The 21,659-nt window shown below is 44.0% G+C and overlaps 1 protein-coding gene across 1 annotated transcript; it reads right to left on the bottom strand.

Moving 5' to 3' along the window:
- Positions 1-1,791: 1,791 nt before the first annotated feature.
- On the bottom strand, positions 1,792-7,736 carry LOC114607542 (patched domain-containing protein 3-like). Its single transcript, XM_028750845.2, has 4 exons — positions 6,960-7,736; positions 5,581-5,702; positions 4,454-4,599; positions 1,792-3,645 (listed from the first exon to the last, which is right to left on the bottom strand). The coding sequence occupies exons 1-4, from the start codon at positions 7,719-7,721 to the stop codon at positions 2,063-2,065; spliced, it is 2,613 nt and encodes an 870-aa protein (XP_028606678.2). The 5' UTR covers positions 7,722-7,736; the 3' UTR covers positions 1,792-2,062.
- Between the last annotated feature and the right edge of the window lie 13,923 nt (positions 7,737-21,659).

Below are 21,659 nucleotides of genomic sequence, written 5' to 3'. Positions count from 1 at the left end.
GGACTATACCAAAATGGCAAAAATGACCATGAAGATCAGACACTAAGATGACAAGAAATTCAGCAAAGCGTGGGAATTCTTTTTTAGAGTACCTTAAAGATCATTGTCCCGTCACGAAGAGTCGGACATGACTAAACGACTAAACAACACAAAGATCATTGTAGATATTTTAAAACTTTAGCAGGATTATTGTAACACTTATAATGTAATAAGACTAAATTTAAGAAAAGGATTTAAAATGAGTTTGAAAAATGTAATAAGATGCAACAGAAAAATAGATAAATATTGGAAAGCAGGGGGTGAGGTGGGGGGAAGTCTGGGGATTCAAGAAATCTCAGGTGTGAAAAAATTGAAAATGTTTTAAATGTATAAGAACACTGTTAAAAAATGAAAAATTATATATATATATATATATATATATATATATATATATATATATAGAGACCATTGGTCTGATTATGTGAAATTAGTAATAAAAAGTATTGCAAGAAAGACCTCAGTGCAACAGTAGCCTCTTCCTCTTGCGGCTCACATCAGTTATGCATAATCTGTGGATTTAAAAGGGTAAATAAATTATGTGAACAAATTTGGTTTGTGTTCACCATTCCTGAACCTGAGTTAACACCTGAATGGAGGGAATTTCTGTATCTGTGTTCTCTCAAAGCAGAATTCTTCGGAGGAATATAAGAGAGTGTTGTGTATGTGCAGAAATTAGCCTATTGTCCTGAGGTAAAATTTACTTTCTGCCTTCCATCCATTTTGCCCCGGCCCTGCCAACCACTGGTGTGTGCTCCCCTACTCAGAATGTCGTCCAGAAGGGAAGCTTTTCTACTCCCTATTTACATTGTATACTGCAACAATGAATAAAAGTAAAGGTAAAGGTACCCCTGACCCTTAGGTCCAGTCGCGGACAACTCTGGGGTTGCGGCACTCATCTCACTTTACTGGCTGAGGGAGCTGGTGTTTGTCTGCAGACAGCTTCCGGGTCATGTGGCCAGCACGATGAAGCTGCTTCTGGCGAACCAGAGCAGCGCACAGAAACACCATTTACCTTCCCACCAGAGCAGTACCTATTTATCTACTTGCACTTTGACGTGCTTTCGAACTGCTAGGTGGGCAGGAGCTGAGACTGAACAACGGGAGCTCACCCCATCGCGGGGATTCGAACCACCAACCTTCTGATGGGCATGCCCTAGGCTCTGTGGTTTAGACCACAGCGCCACCCGCATTCCTGCAAAAATGAATACAGTACTGTAATATTGAAGTTTCACACTGCCCTGTCTTAACATGGAAATTCCCTTCTCACGAAGAAGAGAATCCAGATTCTGTGCTGTTGGAATTTCCCTGCTGCCAAACTTCACATTGAGTGTCCTGGGTCTTCTACTGATGGGAAGGAATTCTGGACCATGAGAATCTCAGAATACAACCACCTCCAGTTGAAAAGGGATTTCTTGATTTGCCTCTTAGAAGCATTCATACCACCACCATCAATGCAGACAGTGCTCTCTCCTTTCCATACCGCATCCCCTTATACATATATTATATCGTTTCGTTTCATTTTGCCGCTGCCATGACTTAGAACCTGAGGAACAGCTAGGACAAGAAGCCAGGAGTTTCTGCTAAGATTGAAAGGCAATCGCCACAGCATGTTGTTACAGAATGAGTTCAAACAGTCACCTGAGCAGTCTCTATCCCACATTAATTTATTTTGGGAGTACCATACTATCAGCAAATGACTGAAATATGCTTTGCCAAATAAACATGTATCGTTTTGGAGTCTTGTAACAAACCACAACACCTTTCAAGTGAAAATTTTACGCCAAGGGGTGTATTTACATAACATAAATAGGAAGATTAGATAGCTACGGAACATAAGGAACAACTGAACATATTCCTTCAATTTACCAAGCTATTTACAGGCAATATAGATTGATTATGGTTTTTCCTTCCATGTTCACAATCACTAGTTCCATTTTTCATTCTAAAACCTCAGTTTCCCCATAACATTTCCTTCTAGAAAACCAAGTTCCTCAATCTTGTTTCCATATGGACAATGTTTTCCTTAAACATTGGGTGAATTTTCAATGCCCTTGCTATCGTTTTGGTCCTCTTTGTTTGAAACTTCACCACAAAACCCAAAGAATGTTAAAAATACAGGAATAAAAACGAGACCGTGAAGAGACCCGAAAAAAATAACTAGAAACATTATCTTAAAAAAGGTTCTAAAGACATAAGTGGATGACATGGGCAGCACAAGAATGCCCACAATGGTGGAAACAGCGGCCTGTAGGATAGGGAAACCAAGGCGGTAGAGAGCTTCCACTGCCTTGTCGTTCACTTTGGGTTTCTCACTGGAAACAAAGGCATACGAAATATGAGCAGAGAAGTCTACTGAAAACCCTATGCAGATGACAAGGTTGATCATAGATATGGAGTCAAGATTCACATTCCAGAGGGCCATGAAACCAGTAACACCGACAAAAACAGATACAATAGTAAATGTTACCCACAGAGAGCAAAGAGGATTGGGGATGAGCAGCAAGGAAGTTACTAACATGGCACCAGCAGCAATCAAAACATTTTGAATGGTGTATTCCATTATTACAGCAAATTGATCAAAATATATAAAAGCTGGATGATAAACCAATAGTGGCGTCTCACAGTCCTCAGCAAGTTGTCTCATTTGGTTTAAAAGATTTTTCTCATGTACTGCAGTAGTAACATTGACGGTTTGTATGAAAAACCGTGACGCAACTATTTCAGTAGCACTAATATTAACATCCAACTCGTACTCTGGATTTGCTTGGAAAAGAGTCTTTAAGTTAGTCATAAATGACGTACGGTCATCTAAATTGAAAGCTGCGCCTTTTGCAACCATTTCATAAGTTCTCAGCCATGACTCCGATAATCTCTTATCCACATAGGAGGACTCTTCAAACAACTGCATGCAGTTCTCAAGACCTGCACGGACAGATGAATTCCAATATGGTATGCTTTCTGTAACAGCAACCATGAGCCTTGGGCCATACTCAGTAAAATGTTTTTCTTCTGAGTCGTAATACGCAACGACATAAGAACGATCTACAGCTAGGTGTCGAACATTTATGCCTTCTTTAAGTTGACTGCACCCGTAAACACTACCAACCAGGTATGCCAGATACAGGACTACCACAGACAACTTGGTCCTGGTGTGCATCAGGAAGGGGGCATAGTGATTTTTAAAGAAGCCATACATGGGATGTTCAGTCTCTGTTCCAGTGGACTCATCAAAAGCCCCTCCTATACAGCACCTGTTATACATAGGGCTCTTCGAATCCTGAGGCTTATCCATCACTTTCTTGAACGTGAGCCAATGCTTGTTGCTCTCTTCCCTTCGGCCATTAAGAGCAAGAACTGCCCCAAGGAAAGTCAGGTTGTAGATGTAGCAGAACACAAAGGCTGTGCCTGTGTACAAACAAAATGACTGAATAGACACAAGGGAACTTTCAACTCCAATGTAGAAGGCTAAAACGTCAGTAAGTGTTGTGATGGTAACGGAGACAGCTGCCTTTGCATAGGTGTCAGCCATCCGTTCTATGACTCCCTTCTTCACTTTCGTCTGCTGCCAGCAGGACACCAGGATGAACATGTCATCAACACCAACCCCTGAAGAATAGAAAAATATGTAACATACCAGTTCCAAACACGCCATAGGAGGAGAACAACATGGATATTTACTAGGGAAACACACCTAGTCATTTATTGACAGTGGTACCTTGGTTCTCGAACGCCTTGCGACTCAAACGTTTGGGCTCCCGAATGCCGCAAACCCAGAAGTGAGTGTTCTGGTTTGTGAACGTTCTTTGGAACCTGAATGTCCGACGCGGCTTCCGATTGGCTGCAGGAAGCTCCTGCAGCCAATTGGAAGCTGCACCTTGGTTTTGGAATGAATTCCGTTCGAGAACCAAGGTACGGCTGTATTTACAAATCGGAAACCTACTTTTCTTTATGATATTTGAGTGCTTTACAAAGAATGTTCAGGAATTTATAACAGCAGGGATAGAAAAGCATTGGCTTGCGTAAACACACTGCACACAAAGCAAGCTTTCCTTCTTCCACACAAGTTTTCATTTTGGCTACATTCCCCTCATGTAGGAGGAGCAATCAAGACCAGATCTGCCCTTTGCTAATAAATGTTTTGAAGGCGTGTGATGAAAAATGTGTGCATATGCCCATTGATAGCATCATAGAATTATAGTGTTGGAAGAGATTGGAAGAGTCATCTGGCCCCGCCCCTGTAACACATGTGATATAAAACTTTTCTGCGTATGCAATTTCAAATAAAAAAACAAGAATTAGCATTAAATTCTCCAAGCGATCACAGTTTTATATGGGATTAATGCCCAATACCTACTTTAGGCACACCCATCAAAAGCCCAATGGATAAGAAGGCATGAGGAATGTATACACTTACCAAGTATAAGAAAGGGTGAATTTGCGGCTGTGATAACAAATGGCACCCCACAAAACAGCAGTAATCCAAAGCTGCTGACAACAGATAATCCTGCTGACATCACCCCAAAAATTGCAATCCAAATTTTTGTCCGTACACAATCCATCCTGTAAAGCAGATAAGAATATGTTTAGGTTCAGAGTTCCGTGGTAATGTGCCAGTTTGCAGTTTCCTTGAACAAAATGACAGTGCCACACAACAGTTGCATGTATAATACTCTAGGGTTTAATAATGATGGAGTTCACAGATGGCAAATACTTGCATTTAAAAAAAACATATCTTTATGATTTGTAAAGGAAACCTTTGTATGGGTTAACACTTTATTATCTCTTTGGAACTGTGCTGTACCTTTGTCCTTGGTTTTTACGGGCTGTAACGTTTCATAGTTTACATTTTTAATTTGTTTTATTTTTGTTATTATTGCACTTTTTATTATTATCTTTTATTAAATTTATATACCGCCCTTCAACCCAATGATCACAGGGCGGTTCACAATATAAGAACACAAAAATACATACTAAATCAAGAAAACATTATGTTGGGGGGGGGGGGGAGGAATAAATAGAAACAGTAACTTTGAGAAATTGAAACTGACAGAGAGTGAACAAGACACTCTAGCTATTGAGAACATTGCCTCTTCCGTCTATTAGTGGGCTTCACTCTACATAGTAGGCCTACCTTTGGGCCAGATCTCTGACTCCATTTTGCTGCAGTGTTTTTCATGAGCTTTCAATACAGTGGTACCTCGGGTTACATACGCTTCAGGTTACAGACTCCGCTAACCCAGAAATAGTACCTCGGGTTAAGAACTTAGCTTCAGGATGAGAACAGAAATCGCGCGGTGGCAGTGGCAGGCCCCATTAGCTAAAGTGGTATCTCAGGTTAAGAACAGTTTCAGGTTAAGAACGAACCCCCAGAACGAATTAAGTTCTTAACTGAGGTACCACTGTATTGGGAATTCTTTAAGCTGATCTACCCATCTAGAATACTTCATGTAGCTAGTGCATATTGCACATCTACCCATGATTCAGGTGGGGGGGGACAGGGATTTTCCCTCCCTCTCCAAAGAATTAAGGTGGGGAGATTACCTTGCACATGATACAATGGAAAAGAATATTGTTAAAAAATATGTGACAGAGACTAATGGGATCACTCGCTTGGTAATTTTTCCAAATTCTTTCTGTCTGGATTCTGAGGAAAAATAGGTCACCTGCCAAGTGAGGAAAGAAAGAATAAGACAAACTATTGCATAACAGATCTATTAAGATGTAGCTTAATATTCTGAAGGGTATCAAGGCTGGCTAAGAAAAATCATAAAATGAATGGTTATATTGTAATTTCCTTCACTGCATTATATAAAAACAAACAAACAACAACAACAGTTAGTTTGAAGCTCCAAAAGTGCCAACTTCATTCCATGGAAATACTTTTTGCATGATAATTAAAAAAACTCTCTGCCCAGTTTTCTCAAGCCTGTTTAATTTTAGCAACCCTACATGTGTCCACTGAGAAGTACATCACATTTTACTTCCATGTTTAGCGGACATGGGAATGCAGCCTAAAAAAAGCATTCCTCTTCCATATCAGTTTTATATAATCTAAAAGATTGAGGGTGGTCTGATTTAAAGCTCTGCCTTTGTTCATTCTGGGGATGGAGGGAGGGAAGGTTTCCATTGGTTGCTCATCTTCCACTGCTCCCCTGCAGAGCACCAAGCCATTCTTTAATAAAGGATATGCATATTTTTAAAATGTGTATTTTTGAAGTTAGAGAATATAGGTCATGGCACCTACGTACAGTGGTGTAGCGTGGGTTGTCAGCACCTGGGGCAAGGCAAGTAATTTGCGCCCCCTAACCACACCGCACCGCACACCTGGCACCCCCCCTCCACAGTGGGCGACGACCTGGTGGCTCGGATCGGATTCGCACAGCCAGCACTGCAGTGAGAGAGAGAGAGTGAGCCAGGTAGGGGCAGAGAGCTGCGAGTGTGAGCGCGCCCCCCCAGATGTTGCGCCCGGTGCGGCCGGCCCCCCCTGCACCCCCCACGCTACGCCACTGCCTACGTACATCTTAATCATAACGCTGCTCATCTCAGGCCTGAAGAGCCCTCTTCAGTTGGCACCCTTGGCTGTATGCATATAAATTCGCTATTATATTGTTATGCAAGGGGAGGGTTGCATCCTGCAGGTGCTAGCTAGCCCCATCCTAACATATAAGCCACAGAGTCAGCGCAGCTCTGAGCTTCCTCCGCATCCCTTTTCCGTCCCGGCTTTTGGATGGCAAGGCTGGGGCAGGGCCTGTCCTCCTGCTTCTATTGCCCGAGGAGCCTTTCGGGCCAACCCACGCTTGAGAACCTCGACGGCTTTTTATCGAAACGAAGGACGCAACTGCAGAGCACAAGGCAGCGCCGTCGCAAAGCGGTCTGCCCAGAGCTGCGCGCCTCCCGAGACGTGCACGCGCGGCACTTACCCGGGTGAAATGGAGGTTCATAGTGCCCAGCACGACGGGGATGCGCTCCAGAAAGGTCTCGATCCAGACCTTGCTGGCCTGTCGCTGCGAAGCTCCATCCTCCTGGAAGAAGTAGAAGAGGCGCATCGCCCGGGCTGCCCGGACGGGGCGCGCCGTGCCATTTCCCGGGCCCAGCACGACGTCGCCCAGGAAGTAGCCCAGGAACACGTGGCTCTGGTAGAGCGGGAAGGTGAGCGCGGGCAGCAGCGTCTCTATGGCGGCCGCGTCGCCCTCGACGGCGGTGATCAGCGGGTTGGGGCTCAGGCAAGTGTTGTTCCAGCGCGCGCAGAGGTCCGCGAAGTTTCGCTCGCCGGCGGTCATGGCCCGCACCGCCGAGTCCAGCTCCAGCAGCTCCGTGAAGGCCGCCTTGGTGAGCACCGAGTCGCTCCCTCCGGAGGCGGAGGCGACGGCAATGAAGGAGGCGAAGGAGCCCTCGGTGCTCAGCCTCTGCGGGGAGAAGCGCCGCGCGTCGTCCGTCGGGAAGTGCGTCCGGATAAAGCAACGCTCCGCCTTGGCGGGGCCCCCGACGGGCGTGTACTGGCCCTCGATGTCGTTGGCCTCGCGGCTGCGCAGCATCACGAAGCCCGTGCCCAGCCCGACGGTGAGCGCCACGGGCGCCAGCAGGAAGGGCCACGGGTGCGCGCCCACCAAGGCGCCGAAGCGGCGGAGCGCGCGCGACAGGGGACGCTCCACGCAGTCCGTGTGGCAGCCGCGGGGCGCCATCGTTCAGGCAGTCCGGGCCGCGGGGCGGCTACTCTGCGTGGTTCGGCCGCTCTTCCCGGCGCGCCGTCGGAGGGTGGGCGCCGCCGTCCGTTGCCCGGCGGGCGTTATTTCGCCGGGCGCGGCTGCGTTCCAGTTCCACGCGCCCACCGCCGTGGCCTCCTCCTGCTCGGGCTCTTAAGGCGCTGCAGACTTGGACGGGAGGGGCGGCATGGGGGGTGGACGTCATATTAGGGAAAGCAAGGCTGGCCCTCTTCGGCCCCTGCTTGGGCTCGCGTTCTATATATCTAGCAATGTCCACTTTTTTGTGCAACAAATCTTTTGCGTTGTTGGATATGGGAAAGATATTCGCAGCAGGAACTGAAGGTTTCCATCCCAAGCACAGAGTCGACATGAGTTAAGCTCTATAAACTTTGGGTGTAATGCTGAGGCCTTAAATATGTGATTTAACAAAGATTTTCACTTAGCAAGTGTGTTGGGGACAACTACAATGCAGTAGGAATAGTGAGTTACACCTTTGGGCCTTTGGGGCAGGTGCATCCAAAAGATGTTAAGCTCCATCTGGTATACAGACTGAGACCCTACCTGCCCACAGACTCTCTCGCCAGAGTGGTGCATGCTCTGGTTATCTCCTACTTATACTACTGCAATGCACCCTACGTGGGGCTACCTTTGACAGATAACAAGGTTATTATGGATCAACAAGGTTGATCGTGGATGTGGAGTCAAGATTCTCATGCCAAAGGGACATGAAACCAGTAACACTGACAATAGCAGATGCAATAGCAAATGTTACCTACAGAGAGCAAAGAGGATTGGGGATGAGCAGCAAGGAAATAAGTACAGTCATACCTCGAGTTGAATGTGCTTCAGGTTGAGCGCTATCGGGTTGCGCTGCGCGGCAACCCAGAAGTAACGGAGCGCATTACTTCCGGGTTTCACTGCTGGAACAAGCGCAGATGCTCAAAATGACGTCATGCGCAGAAGCAGCAAAACACAACCTGTGCACGCACAGACATGCGGCCGCATCTTACGTTCCATTCAGGATGCGAAAGGGGCTCTGGAACGGATCCCGTTCGCATCCCGAGGTACCACTGTAACATGGTTCCTGTAGCAATTCCGATCATTCCATTTATGTGGCTGCGGAAGTAGCTGCACAGTTAAATCTGCTCAGTTTTTTAGTTCCTCGTCATTATAAATCTGAACATTTAGTTCACCTTAAGCGAATAGGGACACGGGTGGCGCTGTGGGTTAAACCACAGAGCCTAGGACTTGCCGATCAGAAGGTCGGCGGTTTAAATCGCCGTGACGGGGTGAGCTCCCGTTGCTCGGTCCCAGCTCCTGCTAACCTAGCAGCTCAAAAGCACCTCAAAGTGCAAGTAGATAAATAGGTACTGCTCCGGAGGGAAGGTAAACGACGTTTCCATGCACTGCTATGGTTTCGCCAGAAGCGGCTTAGTCATGGCTGGCCACATGAGCTGTACGCCGGCTCCCTTGGCCAATAAAGCAAGATGAGCGCCGCAACCCCAGAGTCGGCCACGACTGGACCTAATGGTCAGGGGTCCCTTTACCTTTACCTTTAAGTGAATACTTGCGCTCTTGTTATGAATGAATCTGGCAATGAACTAAGAGTTGTATTCTTCATTCACTAAAATGATTGTATTGTTGGTGTGCAATCGATGCAGGAAAGACTAGTTTCACAAGGGAAGATGCTGTAGCAACACTGCTTCAGTCTCTATTCAAATAGCAGGTAGTGACATAAACTAGCATGCTGTACTCTTTTCTGACCTCTTTATCTAATGCTTTGGTTGTAGCCCACAGCAATTATTAGCAATTTCACCTTGTAACATGAAGAACAGATATCTCAAGAGAGGGAGATTTGACGCTCCTTGGAGAAGGAAATTGTATGTGCTTAAAGCTATCTTGTGAATGTATTTAAAAGGGATTGTTTTGAAATGTGTCTGGCTTTGGGATGCAAGTCATATACAGTATAAGGTTTCTTCTTAAGAAATCGCCTCATCTGTTAGCTCATGCCTTACAGCTGGGATGGGGGACCTGTACCCCCCCTGATGTTGGTGGACTCAGATTCTCATCCGCTCCTGCCAGCATGGCCACTGGTTAGTGATGTGTGGTGGCAGGAGTTGTATTAAAACCACTCTCTCAGATATGTAAAATTAAATTGGCCACACGATGGCACCAAATACTCAGCTGTAAAAAACTGATAGTCATTCAGAATAGTCAGGATTGTTGACCACCCTTGAAACATTAGTTTGTTGACTTACTTAGTTTTTGTTCTCACACCTTGGTGATGTTTCCAAGAAAACGTTCCCTTTAAGATAACTGTAGGCACCGTCACATTTCTGATGGTAAAGGTAAAGGGACCCCTGACCATTAGGTCCAGTCGTGACCGACTCTGGGGTTGCGGCGCTCATCTCACTTTATTGGCTGAGGGAGCTTCCGGGTCATGTGGCCAGCATGACTAAGCCGCTTCTGGCAAACCAGAGCAGCACACGGTTTACCTTCCCGCCAGAGCGACGCCTATTTATCTACTTGCACTTTGACGTGCTTTCGAACTGCTAGGTTGGCAGAAGCAGGGACCGAGCAACGGGAGCTCACCCCGTCGCGGGGATTCGAACTGCCGACCTTCTGATCGGCAAGCCCTGGGCTCTGTGGTTTAACCCACAGTGGTTTAATCCCTATTTCTGATGGTACATCTGCTGATATTCCTAGAAACACACCTGCTGAGGAATTTCAGATGCATACCTTCTAGCTTCAAAAATTGCTCCAGTCTGACAAATTCTAGTTTCTTGTACCCATGGCTTATTTCATGTGGAATCATTCACATGACAAGATAGTTCAATGGGGATGAACATGAGAGTACAAAAAAAATATATCACCTGAGCAGAGAGAGAACTGAGTAGTCCCTAACCCTAACCAGACTTACTAAGGAGCAAGCTACTATGAGCAAATTTATTCATTTATTTATCAAAAGTATATCTGCTCTTTCTCCCAAAGGAGTCCAAGGCAGCAGCATTAGAACTGTGCAGAAAGTTAGATTTGATTGCTGTTTTGGCAAAGGTGGAGCTTTAGAAATTATCTGCTTTGAATAGTAAGCACTTTTACTGCAGCTTGTTGTTGTTGTTGTTTAGTCGTTTAGTCGTGTCCGACTCTTCGTGACCCCATGGACCAGAGCACGCCAGGCACTTCCACTGCCTCCTGCAGTTTGGTCAAACTCATGCTGGTAGCTTGGAGAACACTATCCAACCATCTCGTCCTCTGTTGTCCCCTTCTCCTTGTACCCTCCATCTTTCCCAACATCAGGGTCTTTTCCAGGGAGTCTTCTCTTCTCATGAGGTGGCCATAGTATTGGAGCCTCAGCTTCAGGATCTGTCCTTCCAGTGAGCACTCAGGGCTGATTTCCTTAATAATGGATAGGTTTGATCTTCTTGCAGTCCATGGGACTCTCAAGAGTCTCCTCCAGCACCATAATTCAAAAGCATCAATTCTTCGGCGATCAGCCTTCTTTATGGTCCAACTCTCACTTCCATACATCACTACTGGGAAAACCATAGCTTTTACTATACGGACCTTTGTTGGCAAGGTGACGTCTCTACTTCTCAAGATGCTGTCTAGGTTTGAAGATGCTGTCTAGGTTTGTTACTGCAGCTGCTATATTATTATACCATCAGCTTCATGAAGTGTAAGATCTAGGATCTGAAATATATGTCTGCATGGATATGATTGGCTGCAAGTATCTGGCATCTGTGCACGGCATCCTTCAGGCAACACTATATGTTCATTATGGTAAATACCATTGTAACATTTGTGGATCAATAGCAAACATGCAGGTTTGAGGCAACAATCCTAAGCATAAAAAGCAAAGATAGCTTTTTAATAGATAAAAGATAGATAAAAGTCCACACATAGGTAATGCCTTTTTTAGGACCAATTTTTTAAAATGACAAAAATGTGGCAAGTTTTCAAGTTCTCAGGCAAGATGTTAACACAAAGCAAGGTGTGGCAAGAAGACCCTAAGCATAAATTAATCACAAATTACAAATGAATGTAATGCTACTGTTTGTTCTGTTTGCTGCCACAATGTTTTCTGAATGCTGGCGGTATATTTTGGCCAACAAAGAAGTAAATGAGACACGGCAGGACGTTCTTCTAAGTAACCATGCTTAGGATTTGACTTCATGTACAACATTTCAGATTTGTGATCCCTCTATGGGGTATTACCATGAGAGAAGCAGAAAAGATAGATAAGTAATTTTTTTCAGAGTGACTTTGGAAATAAAAATGGCCTATCCAGACATTTCCAAAATTCCTGACATGGTTCCAAAAGTCGGAAGGTATATTGCGTTCAATAGTTTTCCAGAAGAGAATCCATAACACGCTGCTGGAAACAGAAATGAAAAAGGTACTGCTGAAAGCATGTTGGGCATTTGAGCAAGGAATTATTAGGCTGTCGGGTGATTGTTAAATTATCAGACTGGTGAAGGGTGCCATTGAAAGGGTCACTGGGAATGATTGATTGCACCACTTAGCTATACCTTGGTGGAATAGATGGCTAATCTTTTATTTTATAATATTCTTTTTTATTTCTAATTATTAATTGGCAGAAGTCCCGAAACAATAAAGAACACGACCAAATAATGTATGCGCTGCGCAGGAAAAACAAAGCAAGCTAATATGCACATTCTATTACAAAACTATGCTTTGGTTTTAAATCCTTATTAGCCACTTTAAAGAAAAGAGGAATGCTTCCCTGAGATCGCAACCACAGTGCTTTGTTTACGTAAAACGTTGCACCATACGTTGTTCTCCCCGATAACATCTCTTCAATATTTCTTTAGAGTTTAGACATGAAACTATTTTCATGTCTCTAGCAGAGATGTATTTTCTTCTTGGAAACTCTGATTAGAGTTAATGGAAATTTGCTTGTGTGTAAGAATGTGGTTGGCAGGGTCCGCCTTGCTTGTTTAACGTTTAGGCTAAGGATTCAAGTCAAAGAAGAATCGTTACAGAAAACACACAGAATAAGTGGGAAAGAAGCCAAACACCTTAATCTTTGAATTTAGGTCCAACATAATCATAGGAACACAGTGGTTCAGTTTGCATATCAGGATTAAACCATATTTAATGGTTTACCATGAACATAGAGATTACTTCTGCTTTTCTCCTTCCACAGCACGTACGAGTAGCTTAGCACTACATCTGAACCGGGGATCGTGGTTTGACTTAAACAAACCATGAACGTTAAGCCAAATCTGTGTTTCAAATAGTAGTTTGTTTTGAGAGAAGCAAGCTATGATCCATGTTTCACACAAAACACTAATCCAGGCATTGTGCTTTGTTGCTTTTGCTTGCTCTGTTTTATTTATTCAGGGTTTTATCCTTCCATTTCTCCCTTTTTGAACATAGGATGACTTTACTTAATAAAACACTAAAACAACCAATTCACAGCAGCCCATTAACTATGGTTTACTGTGTTGTGTGAACCCAGCTGAGATGTGAAGATTACAAATGTACAGGGCAATATTTCCCAACCTGGTGCCCTCGAAGCGCAACTCCCGTTTTCCATGCCTATTGCCTATGCTGGCTGGGGCTGAAGGGAGTTGTAGTCTAAAACACCTGGAGAGCAAGGCTCATCACATAAGGAAAGGGGGGGAGAGTTGGAAGGGGCTCCTGAGGATCATCTAGTTCAACCCCCTGCAGTGCAGGAATATGCAGCTGTCCCACACGGGGATCGAACCTGCAAGCTTGGCATTATCAGCACTACTCTCTAGCTAACTGAGCTATCGCCTGATGTTTCCTTCTTAAAAGCCATGCATGCAGTTTCTAGTTGCATGAATGGTATCTTGTCTAGTTCAACAATCACATAGCAAAGCGAAAGATAATTGGAAACTATGCACTGGTCTCTTAATCATAATATTCAAATGAATGTTATTTTTTTTAGCAAAACCGAATCTTCCTACAGATGCCGATTTAATTGACAAAGAGTTATTTATAAATGGTCACTGGAGATGATGGATTATCTATTACTCTGAATGCATGGACTCCGATGAGAGTTACTGCACAATCTAAAATGCATTTTCCCAGCAATTTTTTCTTGTTGACACAAATAGGCTTGAGACTGTTCCACTAAACCCCTGACTACATAAGGAAGAGAGTCTGCATGAGCTAACTCAGTAATTTGTGTTGATTTTGAGAATCAAAATTGTAATGTATGAACCAGGATGTCACCGACAGCCTTTTCACGATTGTGTGAACACTTTTTAGCAGCCTCTGCTCACGTGTTAGGACAAGCTACAGGATAAGCCCAGGTGTGTGAATCCAGCATTTCCAGCTGTCTTTTCGCAGCATCCAGCACCTCTTGAGCCAGCCCTTAGGACAGCAGTGAGTAACTTCCAGCCTGGGGGCCTAAGCAGGGGTCCAGTTAGGCCAGCAATGATATTTTTCTGAAGTAACACCCAGGTGTGGAGCAAGCAGTGCTATTCTAGAAAAAGAGGTGCTGGAGCTCACCACTAATTTCCCTTGTTCTCTTATCATGGCAGTGGCACCCACCTGAGAGGTGCCAGAACTGAGTTCCAGCGAGTTCCGGCTGAAAAAACCCCTGCTCTTATATTTGTGTGTTTAAATTTGTTGAATACAGTGGTACCTTGGTTTTCAAACATCTCCATTGACGAATGTTTCGGAACTCGAACGCTAGTTTTCGAACACTCTTCGGCAGTCGAACAGGAAACACGGCTTCTGTTTTGAGTTTTCCATACTGAGGCTTCCGTTTTGAGTTTTGGGTTTTTGAAAGTTTCGGAACTCGAACGGTCTTCCAGAACGGATTACATTCTAAAACCGAGGTACCACTGTATGTGCATTCATAAATGGAAGGGTTTACACACACACACACACACACACACACACACACACACACACACACAGTGTTACTGTTGTATCTTCCCTGCCCATCCACTTAGTAGCACAGAAATTAAATCCAAGTAGTTGAGCAACACAGGAAAAACAGTTGGCAGCCGTTGTGTATCTGTAGGTGTAATGCTGAACTCAGCTGAACCATAATCTCTTTTCCACCATTGTATATGTGAATGTGCTTAAACACATTCAGTGTCCATTGTTTCCTGCTCCCCCTCTCCATATCACGTGACAAGAGACCTTTAAAAGCCATATTATTAGGTGACATCATTTCTTTTATATTTTATCTGTTGGACAGCAGTGTGGTGTTTTGAAGACTATAGCAGCTGTCTCAGTGGTATATACAAAGTGTTTCACAACAAAGATGCAGTGTTTGTCCTTAAGAGCAGAGCAATGTGTTTTTCATGTAACTACAATCTGATAGGAACTAGAGGCTTCCTGAAAAGGGAATAATATGAAGCACATTTTTAATAGCTATCCTGCAATGCAAAAATTGTAGGCAGACAGGAGCTAGCCAAAGAATATTGAAATCCTTCAAAATATGGTATGGGTGATCCAGCACATAAATCCTTCAAGTTATAGAATATGGATATATAGGCATGATTCTAGACAAAATGATGCACGGAAAATTGTGGGCATGTTCACCTTTTGCACTGAAATCTAAGAAAGGAAAGAGCTCAACCAGTTCTGGGCATGGAGCTGAAAGGGCACTGCAACAATGACAAACAAGGGACGGTGCGAAGTGGGGGCAGGCATAGAATTTTTGGCTTCGCACAGGGCGCCGCTGAAATTTTAAAGCCCCAAGTCTGCTACTACTGGCAGCCACCACTATTTTTTTACCTGCAACAACTCTAATTGCATGCTGTAGCATCACTCTAGGACGGTGGTTCCCAACCTTTTTTTGGCCAGCCCCACCTAAGCATCTCTAAAATCCTGATGCCCCCGCCCCGACATATAATTCTTATTATTCAAAACGTGAACTCCTATTCACGTGGAGGAAGGCCATTCACTGTTAATAACTCATTCTCGAATTGCCCCCCCCCTTAAAAATCAAATTGCCCTCCCCCACGTTGGGAACCATGGCTCTAGGACCATTCTAGGGGGAAGAAAATGGCAGCAGCTACCCAGTGACTGCTGTTAGCAGCACTGCTGCTGGCAAAGGGGTGGCCAAGCAACAAAAACAGACAAAAAAGCTGTGTAGTACCAGTAGGCAACACCCTAAACTTTAATTTTGCTTTGTGCCTCCTGTTTTGGTTTTTGTTTAACAATATTGAACTAGTCCTTCCATTTTTGCCGCCTGCAAATGGAGAAGTGAAGTCAGGTGGTAGGCAAGGTAAAGGTGGGATTTTACCACAAACATAGTCAAGTTTGGCCCTGAGAATCCCTGGCCTGAAAAATACATATCAGCCTTTCCCAACGTGGCGCTCTTCAAATGTTGTTGAACTATAACTCCCATCATCCCTGACTGTTGGTCACGTTGACAGGGAACCCTTGGGATTTGTAGTCCGAAACATCTGGAGGGATAGCTCAGCCTGAGACTCTTAATCTCAGGGTCGTGGGCACCAGGTTGGGAAAGGCTGGTGTATGTCTTTATGTATTTGTTTCTATACAAGAGAAGCCGGCAGGTGGCAGTGAAGAACCATTAGGAACATAGCTTCGCTCCTGGGTTTTGTCAGGCTGACAGTAAACTTTGTGTTTACTACAAAAAGTTTCCCCCCTCCTGTACAGTTCTTTGCATAATCTCTCTGCAGCTATCATTTTTCTAGTGGAAACACGTATGGTGCATCTCCTCCCTGCAAACAATCACGTTGACAATTACCTTAATGGAAAATCAGATGGCTACTCGTGGCCTTTGTCTGGGTTGAATCCACAGTGGAAGCCATCCAGGAAAATCTATTGGCCACAATTACGGCACTGACGAGTAGCGTTAGTAGATTTAACTCTCTCTAGAGAGACCTAAATCTAGACCCAATTCAACGAAAGGCTTTATCTGTGTTACTCTTGCAAAATAATAATAAGAAAAAGCCTGACGGAAAAGCCTGAGGCACCAATAAACCACACCACGAGCCCCACAAATATCTGCATTCCTGGTATGAAAGGTGGGACTAACGGTGCAGGGAGTTTACCGAAGGGATAGGAGATGTAAGCAAAACCTCATTAGATGAAAAATTCATTCCACCTCCTCTCAGTAGACAAAGGTTTCATATGGCAAGTCTCCTAACAGGTGCACAAAATATCAACGGTGGAGACAGAGAAATTCAGCCGTGACTTATTTTCACTGGGACAAAGAGAAGGTTATTAAATGCTAAACATAAAATAGTTTTGTTTCGAGACTGTCAAGACACGTATTTCTGCATCTGGAACATATTGTATGCCAGCCACGTGTGTTAAGTGGGGAGCCTTAAGCATATATGAGAAAATGGAGCGATAGAAATGCGTGCTCACACTCAACCCACTTGAAGAAAAGCAATAAAGGAAGAACTGAAGAAATAATAAATCAACCCCTTCCTCACCCCTTGGAATAAACTGTTCCTCAAGTGATCAGTTTTCCCCAAATAGGCTTCTGTTCTTACAGATAAACAGGCTCTACTGTACTTCATGGTGCCACTGCCCAGGTCCGTGGACACCAGTGCAAAGGCCTGTTCCTTAAGCCCCTTTGTTGTCTTTTTAAAAACCTTTTTCAAAATATTTCTTGTTTTCCCTTTCTCTCCATATAAAGCAGTACTGCTGTCTTATGGCTAAAGGCCTCTCAGGGCTAAATTAGATGACAGTGGTACCTCGGTTCCCGAATGCTTCCGTTGTTGTAAGTTTCGGTTCTCAAACACTGAAAACCTGGAAGTAAATCCTTCCATTTTTTAATGTTTTTCGGAACCTGAACGCGCGATGCAGCTAGTGAGGTGAGGTGAGAATGTTCTCCGCTAGAAAATTCTCTGGAGAATATTCTCCACAAACTGTAAAATCTGTGTCGACTGTCTACACAGCTTCTTTAAATGTACACACCTCATTAATCGAGAATATTCTTGAGAATATGCTCCAAAAGATTATTCACTAGATGCGGCTTCCACTGAGTGCAAGAAGCTCTTGCAACCAATGGGAAGCTACGCCTCAGTTTTCGAACATTTCTGAAGCCGAATGGGCTTCTGGAACGGATTATGTTTGAGAACCAAGGTACCACTGTATTATGACTTCATATGGCTTCCATATTGTCCAGTACCAAAATTCAGGAATGTTATACTGACTGTTACTGAGAATTTCTACTGCAGCACTGGTCACCGTCAGGAATGTGTAGCTCTGGCGAGGAGGTTCTTTGTGTGATCAAACCAGCCTATGTAACTCACTCAGGTTATGGTCCTCAAGTGGAGCTGCAGCAACATTGTCCTCTGTTTACCCACTATTAACCTTCTACTGTATTCTGAGAAAGATGAACTGGAGTGAGCGGACGAATTCAGGGATATGGGCATGTGAGTGCAGGTTGTCTTAAAAAGCTGCATCAGGTACCTCAGTGGCAGGAACCAATCTCTGGCTGACTCCCTTCTGGTCCAAGGGTGTCTGTACAAAGTCTAATAATAATGATAATAATTATATATTTATACACCGCCCATCTGGCTGGGTTTCCCCAGCCACTCTGGGCGGCTTCCAACCAAATATTAAAAATAATACAGTGTCAGACATTAAAAACTTCCCTAAACATTGCCACTTTCAGTTGTCTTTTATTTTTTTTTAATAATATTTTATTAAGTTTTCTTTCAGATATTCAGAAATTTACAGAATAAAAAGTAGAAAGTAAAAGTAAGAAAAAGAAAGTATACATAAATTCCAACTTTCCAAAGTATTTTAACAGTTCCAATCGGACTTCCCCACATCTTCCGAATTCTGTGTTCTTTGCAATTGTAACATCAGCAATTTGTTACCTTATTTCATGTCTTACTGTATCTTTCAAATACTATGTTTCCAAATTTAAAATACTGTATCTCAGTTAATTGTACCCTGTAAATAAACATAGTATGGCTACTTCATATTGTCTACCTCATCTTTCTTATAACTTAATTTCAAATTCACCTATTCAAGTTGCTGAAGCAAACGTTTCCTAATCGTACACATTCTTAACATTCATACAACTTATAATGTTTTTGCAAATAGTCCTTAAATTTTTTCCAGTCCTCCTCCATGATTTCTTCTCCCAAATCGCGTATTCTGCCAGTCATTTCAGCCAGTTCCATGTAGTCCATCAACTGCGTCTGCCATTCTTCCAGCGTGGGTAAATCTGGTGTCTTCCAGTGCTTTGCGATGAGAATTCTTGCTGCTGTAGTAGCATACATAAACAAAGTTCTATCCTTCTTTAACACTTTCTGGTCCACCATGCCCAGGAGGAAGGCCTCTGGTTTCTTGGGAAAGGTATACCTAAATACCTTTTTTAACTCATTGTGTATCATTTCCCAGAAGGCCTTCACTTTTGGGCAGGTCCACCAGAGGTGAAAGAATGTCCCTTCAGCCTCCTTACATTTCCAACATTTATTGTCAGACAAATGGTATATCTTAGCAAGCTTGACTGGGGTCATGTACCACCGGTATATCATTTTCATAATGTTTTCCTTCAAGGCATTACATGCCGTGAACTTCATTCCGGTGTTCCATAACCTTTCCCAGTCCTCAAACATAATGTTATGCCCAATGTCCTGCGCCCACTTTATCATGGCAGATTTTACTGTCTCATCCTGTGTATTCCATTTAAGCAGCAAGTTGTACATTCTAGAGAGTATCTTAGTCTTTGGTTCTAACAGTTCCGTCTCTAATTTCGATTTTTCCACCTGGAAACCAACTTTTTTATCTATTTTAAACACCTCTTGAATTTGAGCATAATGTAACCAGTCTCGCACCTTATTTTTAAGTTTCTCCTGGCTCTGCAGCCTCCAATAATTTTATTATTTGTACTCTGCCCATCTGACTAGTTTGCCCCAGCCACTCTGGAAGGCTTCCAATAGATAAAAATAAAATAAAACCACAAACATTAAAAACTTCCTTGTCTTCAGTTGTCTTTTAAAAGTAAAATAGTTGTTTGTTGCCTTGACATCTGGTGGGAGGGTGTTCCACAGGGCGGGTGCCACCACCGAGAAGGCCCTCTGCCTGGTTCCCTGTAACTTGGCTTCTCGCAGCGAGGGAACCACCAGAAGGCCCTCAGCGCTGGACCTCAGTGTCCAGGCTGGATGATGGGGGTGGAGACGCTCCTTCAGGTACCCAGGACCGAGGCCATTTAGGGCTTGAAAGGTCAGACCAACTCTTTGAATTGTGCTTGGAAACCTACTTATCTGGATGTCTTCCAGGAGGGGCACGGAAGCCTTTTCGTTCTGAGGGCCGCATTCCTTCTGGGCAACCTTTAGGGGGCCACATGACATAGTGGGTGGGGCCAGGAGCAAAAGTGGATAGAGCAAGAAATGTCAATTGTGTCCTTGCACCATAGGCTAGTTTCTACACACATGCACGAAACCTCTCAACTGTCCCCAGAAAACTGGGACATTCTGCTTTTTTCATGCAAGAGTACGGTCATTTGGGGTGTCGTGATCTCACCCCCCAAAAAAAGGTGCTTTTGGGGGAGCAGTGATCTTGCATGGGTCACATGACTAGCACAGGTGTGCGGACCCGGAATACGGCACCCCAGTTTTCCGCCTCAGCTGAGCAATTTGTGACCATTAATGTTAAAAATTCGGCCATGGAAAATTTCTGTGGTGTCCCCCTTCCCTTGATGCCCTAAGCATGTGCTTATTTTGCTTAATGGTTAATCCAGCCCTGGAAAAAGCAGGATCGTCTTAAATTCTTATGTTCCTACTAAGGGCATTACTTAACCTTTCAGCTGTATGTGCGGTTTCAGTAAGGTGCAAAGGTCATCGGCTAGATGCATTCAAGGTTAAAACATTAGGAAAGAACCTGATTCCCACCCCAGTAATACCTAGAGCTATATTATCAAATACAGTGGTGCCTCGGGTTACATATGCTTCAGGTTACACACGCTTCAGGTTACAGACTCTGCTAACCCAGAAATAGTACCTCGGGTTAAGAACTTTGCTTCAGGATGAGAACAGAAATCTGGCTCCGGCGGCGTGGTAGCAGCAGGAGGCCCCATTAGCTAAAGTGGTGCTTCAGGTTAAGAACAGTTTCAGGTTAAGAACGGACCTCCAGATCGAATTAAGTACTTAACCTGAGGTACCACTGTAATCATTTAATAGTAACCAAACAGGTCATAATTATGATAGTAACACACACACACACCCTTTGCGAAGCATTTTGCAAATAGCAGTATAAAAAGACATAAGAGCATAAAAGAAGATTAAAGCATTTTAAAAGGAAGATACAAGTAACTGAAACCGAGTGAGTAAAATTATTTTCAGCTGGAAGCATTCGTCTCCGTAAGCTTCCCCCAATATTGTGCTTATACCGTAGCAAAACTATTAACACAGGACAAGCAGCCGCTGTTATTTTAAGCAAGGAAGCCTACGCTTTTGGCATGCATACTAATGTTTTTGGCCAATTTCAATGTTCATAACAATAATTATTCAGTGTAAAGAACCACTGAGATGGCTGGAGATACTGGGCACCATGTGCAGTCTAAGAAAATCTGTGTGTGTGACTGCATCCCCAATAATTCTCCTAAATGGCGGTTTTCCTTCTTAAAATGGTCCCTTCCACAGCACCTCATAGTTCTGGAGACTCAATAATGGAGAAACTGGAAGAGAGTGTACTGCAATGATAAGGTACGTGTGTTTGAGATGGTCTGGTGAATATGGCTTGCATCAGTTGGCCGGTGCAGGGAATGCTCTCCTCAGTGACAAGTCAATCAGACAGAGCAAAAGCAGTATCTAGGAATCTATATATCAGCCAGCGGCACCAGATTGGCTCCCTGGCATCAGGCTGTTCTCCCAGTGCCCCAGCTGGAAGTATATTGTTTAGAGTTGCTTTTTTTTGGGGGGGGGTGCTGTATGCAGAGACCCTCCTAACCCCTGGATCCAGCAATCGTTAAAA

Source organism: Podarcis muralis, chromosome 12 (genome assembly GCF_964188315.1).
Source record: "Podarcis muralis chromosome 12, rPodMur119.hap1.1, whole genome shotgun sequence".
Classification (NCBI taxonomy): domain Eukaryota; kingdom Metazoa; phylum Chordata; class Lepidosauria; order Squamata; family Lacertidae; genus Podarcis; species Podarcis muralis.
This window is presented reverse-complemented; position numbering and strand designations above follow the sequence as displayed.

What these genes read in the sequence shown, in the direction of transcription:
- LOC114607542 (XM_028750845.2), bottom strand. Translation starts at nt 7,721, where the DNA reads ATGGCGCCCCGCGGCTGCCACACGGACTGCGTGGAGCGTCCCCTGTCG. An exon ending in TCCATTGTATCATGTGCAAG is followed by an intron (nt 4,600 to 5,580) that starts GTAATCTCCCCA and finishes TCTGCTTTACAG; the next exon opens with GATGGATTGTGTACGGACAA. An exon ending in TTCACCCTTTCTTATACTTG is followed by an intron (nt 3,646 to 4,453) that starts GTAAGTGTATAC and finishes TCTATTCTTCAG; the next exon opens with GGGTTGGTGTTGATGACATG.